This window comes from Carya illinoinensis, chromosome 15 (assembly GCF_018687715.1).
Source record: "Carya illinoinensis cultivar Pawnee chromosome 15, C.illinoinensisPawnee_v1, whole genome shotgun sequence".
In the NCBI taxonomy this organism is placed as follows: domain Eukaryota; kingdom Viridiplantae; phylum Streptophyta; class Magnoliopsida; order Fagales; family Juglandaceae; genus Carya; species Carya illinoinensis.
Window position 1 is genome coordinate 20,597,761 of NC_056766.1, and position 6,715 is coordinate 20,604,475.

Sequence of the window (6,715 nt, forward strand, 5' to 3'; positions counted from 1 at the left end):
AGAAAAATGGATTTCAGAATCATGGGTGTGGATTCTCCTCTGTTCTCCACCCTGCAGCAGATGATGGACCTGGCCGATGACACCGACAAGTCGTCCGTCAGCGCTCCTACACGCACCTACATTCGGGACGCCAAGGCCATGGCTGCCACTCCAGTCGATGTCAAGGAGTACCCAAGCTCCTACGTCTTCATCATCGACATGCCGGGGCTCAAGTCCGGGGATATCAAGGTCCAGGTAGAGGAAGACAATGTGCTCGTGATACGCGGCGAGAGGAAACGGGAGGAGGAAAAGGAGGGAGTCAAGTATGTGAGGATGGAGAGGAGGGTGGGCAAGTTCATGAGGAAGTTTGTGCTGCCTGAGAATGCCAACACAGATGCTATCTCTGCGGTTTGTCAGGACGGTGTACTGACTGTAACTGTGGAGAAGCTTCCGCCTCCAGAACCCAAGAAGCCCAAGAAAATCGAGGTTAAGATTGCATAAGCGCACTGGTTGGTGATGGGTGACACGATGGGGTTTACCCTTTTTGTTGGATTACGGAAATAATCGAGTGTTTTGTCTTTCGTGTGTTCTGTCATTGCTTGTAAGTGGATTTTGTCTGTTATAATTTGTAGGATTTCAATGAAGAAAACTCTTCTTGCCAATGAAGAGTGTGATATATAATATGATATGGATATCCAACAGTTTCTCTTTTTCATCAATCTTCTCTTGATCTTTCTATTGGTTTTCCTCTTTTTCTTGGTAATGCCAACAACTAAATTCCTTCGGAAATATGGCCTGCGCTGTTCCATGGTTCATGCGATTGTTTAACTGCTTCTATGAAATGGTTCTGTTTCGGGTTTAAGTTTTGGGCGTGGAGAGTGTTAGAGAAACGACAACTTTCTGAAGAATTTGTCTTCATTGATAAATTTGTACATAGCTGAGTCTAAATATACACGGTCCGAAAGAATAAAAAACAATTATTTTGTTACAGATAACCGTAGGGACTAATAGCAAATTCCTCTACTGTTATTTTCTAGAATTTGTGTTCTGTGACGTGGTACTCTTCTATAAATCATGATGGCTATGTGATTGACTTCCATTGCTTGCTGCAGTGTCATGCAGGGTGCCTTCCTTTGCCTGTGAAAAGGCAGGATAGAATCTTCTGTTTCCTATATGCCACCTCGAGTCCAAGGCGTATCAATCACATTGAGACGCGCTTTGAAATGTGTAAATTTCTCTGCAACTAGTGGCTTGGTTAGAACATTTGTTATTTGTTCTTTGCAGCTGCAAAATTGGACTTTTAATGCACGGGCAGACACTCAATCTCTCACAAAGTGATAATCGATGTCTATATATTTTGTCTTGAAATGATAGATGGGGTTTATAGAGAGATATGTGGCTTTAATATTATCATACCATAAGATTGGAGCCTTAATAAGAGAAATGCCTAGATCTCAAATGACTGTTTGAAGCCATGTTATTTCTGCAGTTGATGAGGTCAGTGATTTGTACTCAGCTTTTGTGGTTGAACGAACAACAGTTTTTTTGTTTCTTCAAGCTGTATGAGATGAGATGATTTTCTAGGTAGATGCAAAAGCTTCCAGTTGATTGACAATCGTTTGGACAACCTTCTCAATCGGCATTTAAGTATTCTTGAAGTATGAAGATGGACTCCCTTTCAAAAAGTATGCCATAATCAATTGTGGCTTTGAGGTATTGTAGCACTAGTTAACAGCACTTCAATGTGATATTTTTGGAGAGTACATAAATTGACAAATTTTATTAATTGCAAAGTGTCAGTTTATTAATTGCAAAGGAGATGTCGGGTTTGGTGAGAGAAAAGTACTGCAAACCACTAACTATGCTTTGATATAATGTTGGATTATTGAAATTTAGAGAATCAAATTTTGATAATTTTAGAGAAGCTTTCATGGAAGAGGAAATTGGTTTGGTATTGATGATTTGACGACAAAGAAGTAAGCTCTTGATGTACTTCCATTAAGCAGAAGCCCCGTTGAGGTGTGGTCAACTTTCAGGCCAAGAAAGAAAGATAAGTGACCCAAGTCTTTGATTGGAAATGCAGATCCTAAGTCATGAAGAAGAAGATTAATAGTTGAGAAGCTCGATCCAGTGATAACTAAGTCATCCACATTCACTAACGGATAAAGAGTAACATCTTGGTGTTGCAATATGAACAAAGATGGATTTGTATACAAATTGGTGCAAAGACCATGATCGAATGACAGCAATAAAAATGATCAGCTGGATAGTGGAGGGCTTCACTATTGGAGAAAATGTCTCATTATAATCTAATTCATGCTGTTGATGATACCCTTTAGTCACAAGATGAGCTTTTCGTTATTGAAAAGAGCCATCAGCCTTTGTTTTGTGGCGAAATACCCACCTGCAACCAAAAATATTAGCTATGGGTGTGGGAGGTACAAGAGACCAGGTGCGGTTTTGTTGAAGTGCATTAAATTCTTGAGCCATAGCCTCTCTCCATTCCTAAAATTGCACAGCTGCTGAGTAGCTAGAAGGTTCGTCTGGGACAGTAATGGTGATGATGAGATAGAAATAGGTGGAGTAAGGAATGGTGTCATTCGTGAATTGTCTTGGTCTGGAAGAATTTGGCTCGTGTAATAATAGGGGAACGAGGTGGTTGTAAATTGTGGGAAGAGGATGGAGGAATAGAGGCCAAAGTAGTTTGAAGAATTGTGTGTCGGCAAGATAAGAGATGCAAAGGAGCTCGAGGTAGATGTAGATGAAGATAAGGGAGGGGAAGCAGGTTGGCTTGGCTGTCGTGGGTTTGGGATTGGACCAGGCCCAAGAATAGATGGGAATAGGAGAGGCAATGACACCAGATGGGAGTTGACTTGAGAAGAAGAGTGAGATTTTGAAAGAGAAAAGGAAGTCTCATTAAAAATAACATCTCGAGCAAGGTATAACCAATTGGTAGCTAGATCCAGGCACTTACAGCATTTATGTGATGCACTATAATCCACAAAGAGACATGAAACAGAACGAAAATGTAATTTATTTGAGAGATAGGGTTTGAAATTGGGCCATCATTCACATAAAAAAACTTTCAAAAAATTATAATCTGGTTTAGAATTGTAAGCAAGAGAGTGAGGTGATTTATTTTTTAGAGCGGGTGAGGGAAGAAGATTAATCAAATAAATTGCAGTTTCAAAAGTATCGGCCCAATAAGAGAAGAGTAGTGAGAAATGGGCCAAAAGAGCAAGCCTGGTTTCAACTATATGCCGATGTTTTCTTTCAACAAGTCCCATTTTGTTGGTGCGTGTGTGGATATGAGAGATGGGTGATGCCTAATTTTTGACAAATTGGAGTTAAGGGTTTAAATTCACCCTCACCATCGGTTTGGATAATTTTAAGTCTGAAGTTGAATAATCGCTCAGTGTAAGGGAGAAAGGTAGCGAAATTTTTTGCAACATCTGACTTGAGCTTGAGTGGAAAAAACCATGTATACCGAGTATAATGATCAACAAATGAAGGATAATATTTAAAACCAAGTCTTGAGACATAAGGTGTCGGGCTCCATAAGTCAACACAGATTAATTCTAAAGGCCTAGAGCATTGGGCTTGACTATTACAAAAAGGCAATTGATGACTTTTAGTTAAAAAACACTCAGAACATTTAGAAACTGAAGCACTGGAAGAAACGGGCAACCATCTGGAGTGCAGAATGTTGGAGACAAGAGCTAGAGAGGAATGCCCGAGCCTATGATGCCATTGGTCTAGAGTAGTTCTTTCACCAAGATGAGTGGATGGAGAGGTAGAGATGATTGAGGGGGAGACATAGAGACCATTATGCATTGGCCATGTGAGGAGGAGTGTCGCTGTGTATTTGTCCTTCACAAAAAAGTGAGAGGAATGAAACTCAAAAAGGTAGGAGTTATCTTTGTAGAATTGAAGAACAGAGACTAAATTCTTAGTGATGAAAGAAACCTATAATATATTACGAAGTTAAAAAGAAAGAGAAGAAGACACGGGTGAGAAGGAATAATCACCAAAGTGTTGGATGGGTAGACCACTGCCATCGCCAACCTGTATTGTATCACCACCATTATACTGCTTAGAAGAAATAGTCAAGTTACTCAAATCATTAGTGATATGATGCGTAGTAGCAGAGTCCAGATACCATGAAGAATAAGAGAATGATGCAAGGGTGGTGTAATTAGTAGAGAATGAGCTTGGAGCATCAAGTTGATAGGAATGATCAAACCTATATCGGCATTGGAAATCAACATGGCCAGATTTATTGCAAACCTAGTAAGTAGGACATTGAGCATTGTAATGACAAGATTTGTAGAAGTATTGAAGGAATTGGACCTGCCACCACAAGAGTTTGAGTTGAAACCACCTCGCCCTCGACCTTGACATCCACCGTGAGAGTGGCCACGACCACGTTGGTCACATCCAGGAGATTCACTATAGTTGGTAGTAGGTTCAACAGAGAGTATAGGAGTTCTTGTAAGGTGAGATGATCAAGCCTCATGAAAGAGCAAGAATTAATACAACTCATGAGACGAGACAGGCTCTGCTCATGTTGTTATCGAGGTAATGAAGGGTTCATAAGCTGGGCCAAGGCCATTAAGTAAATATGTAACAAGCTCCTTGTTGGGAAGATGAGTGCCAGTGGCAATGGGGGAGTTAGCAAAGAGGCGAACCTTTCCAAAGTATTCAAAAATGGGTTGGTCTCCTTTGGAGGATTTGTAAGTTGAAAGCGAAGTTGAAACTCTTTTGCTTGAGAGTGAGAGGAGTACATTGAGGCCAAAAGAACCCAAAGAGCACGAGCAGTGGTGGAAGAGAGAACATGGCCAAGGATGGAGTCAGAGAGAGAGGAGAAAAGAACGCTGAGGACCAGTTGGTCTGTGTATTGCCAAGAAAGAAAGGACGGGTTGGGTTTGGGTATGGCATTAGGAGAGTTAGCAATAGTTTCAGGAGGAGGAGGGAGAAACCCATCTACATAACCAAAGAGGTCTTGACCTCTAAGATAAGCTGAAATTTGGACCTTCCATAGAAGGTAATTTTCGTTGGTAAGGTTGGTAGAGACAATGTGGGAGAAGGAGGATAAGGTTGGAGGAGGAGGAGGAGGAAGATTTGAAGAAGAGGCCATGGATCAGAATGACTATGGTCTACCGGCTATTGATACCACGTTCGAGGAATGATAACTTTCTAAAGAATTTGTCTTCATTGAGATTTTTGTACATAGCTTAGTCTATTATATAGATAACTGTAGGGACTAATAACAAATTCCTCTACTATTATTTTCTAGAATTTGTGTTCTGTGAAGTGGTACTTTGCTGTAAATCATGATGGCTATGTAACTAACTTCCGTTGCTTGCTGCAATGTCATACAGGGTGCCCTCCTTCTACTTGTGAAAAGGCAGTATAGAATCTTCTTTTCCAATAGAGAGGGCTTAATACTCTATGAGGCTAATAAGAGTTTGAACAGTGGATTAGGGCTATCAGTTAGGCTCCTAGTAGGTTAGCCTGTAGCCTACTAAGAACTTGGCCTTTCTCCAGAGGTCTAATCCATTCCAGATAATGAAGAGATAACCACTTGAGAGTCTGTTGCGTAAGAGCAGTTATCATTTGATTATTAGATGAGCCCCTCATCTCAACATTTGAATTTTAAACTGTGGATAAGTCTGCTATCACATAATAATAGACATTTCACGGATTCTATATAAACAAAGAACCATGTACATAGCGACCATCTAATTCATTCATATTGAAAAGGGTTCTCTTACTGTGATTATTGATTTATACATCAGAGACATTCTTACGGGTCCCCAAACCACTCAACTCTTTGGTTGCAAGTGATCGTATGTGAGTGGCGGTGAAACACGCCCATAACAGTTGACGTCATGAATGGGATCCCTTTGTCCTACCACCAGCGTGCTTTTCAAATTCCCACCACTACTCAATCACAAGAGACTAGAGACCAAGAGGTACTGTCGAGAAATATGGAATGAAGGTTTGCAGAGATGGAAGAAGTAATAATAAACTTATCGTTAAGCTGGAGTCATTACGAAAAGATAACGAAGTCCTTAGGGCAAAGAACGATTTGTCAGGAGAGGACATGGCGCCTAGTCAAGGTGATAGGGTGGAGATGGAGGCGCACAGTGCTAGGGCAAGTCAACCCCCTCAGGAGAATGAAGAAAAAAGAAGAAGAAGAAGAAGAAGGAACACATTACAGCACCTTCAAATGAGTCCAGCTCTACAAGATGTGACCTTTTGTCGTTAACTTAGGCGAGAGGTCTAGAGAAGTTAACGCCTTCCCCTATATTTTGAACTACCTCTCTTGATGAGATTATAGATCAAGCTGAGGAAGATTTGGATGTGGTTATAGCTGCTGAAGCTTCCGTTGAAGAAGTCGCCGCTTAGGAAGTTGCCACTAGAGTCATTATTGAGGAAGCCACTGGTAGAGTTGTTGCCAAGGAAACCACTAATAGGGTCACCCAAACGCTCATTAGACCAACCAACACCACCCCTTAGGAAGGTGATGGTATCCACTCAAATGAGGGCGGCAACATTTTTGTTTTCAATCCTGACTTGTTGGCCGCGACTTCAACTGTGCTTGGTAATTTTCTTTCCTTTGATATTTCTGGTGAATCTCCCCTAGTTGGAGGTGTTGAAGAACCAATAATTGGGTCTGGATCACCCCTTGGCTCAATCATCTCTGGTGGAATTATTCTAGATCTGCCATTTG

At 41.0% G+C, this 6,715-nt stretch overlaps 1 protein-coding gene across 1 annotated transcript; it reads left to right on the top strand.

Annotated features, from left to right (window-relative positions):
• On the top strand, nt 1–692 carry LOC122297501 (17.9 kDa class II heat shock protein-like). The gene has a single exon (XM_043107579.1). It carries the CDS (start codon nt 7–9, stop codon nt 478–480), a length of 474 nt encoding a protein of 157 aa, XP_042963513.1. The 5' UTR covers nt 1–6; the 3' UTR covers nt 481–692.
• The last annotated feature ends 6,023 nt before the right edge of the window (nt 693–6,715 follow it).

Bases quoted from the DNA above. Each gene is read 5' to 3' on its own strand.
- LOC122297501 (XM_043107579.1), top strand. From the start codon at position 7: ATGGATTTCAGAATCATGGGTGTGGATTCTCCTCTGTTCTCCACCCTG.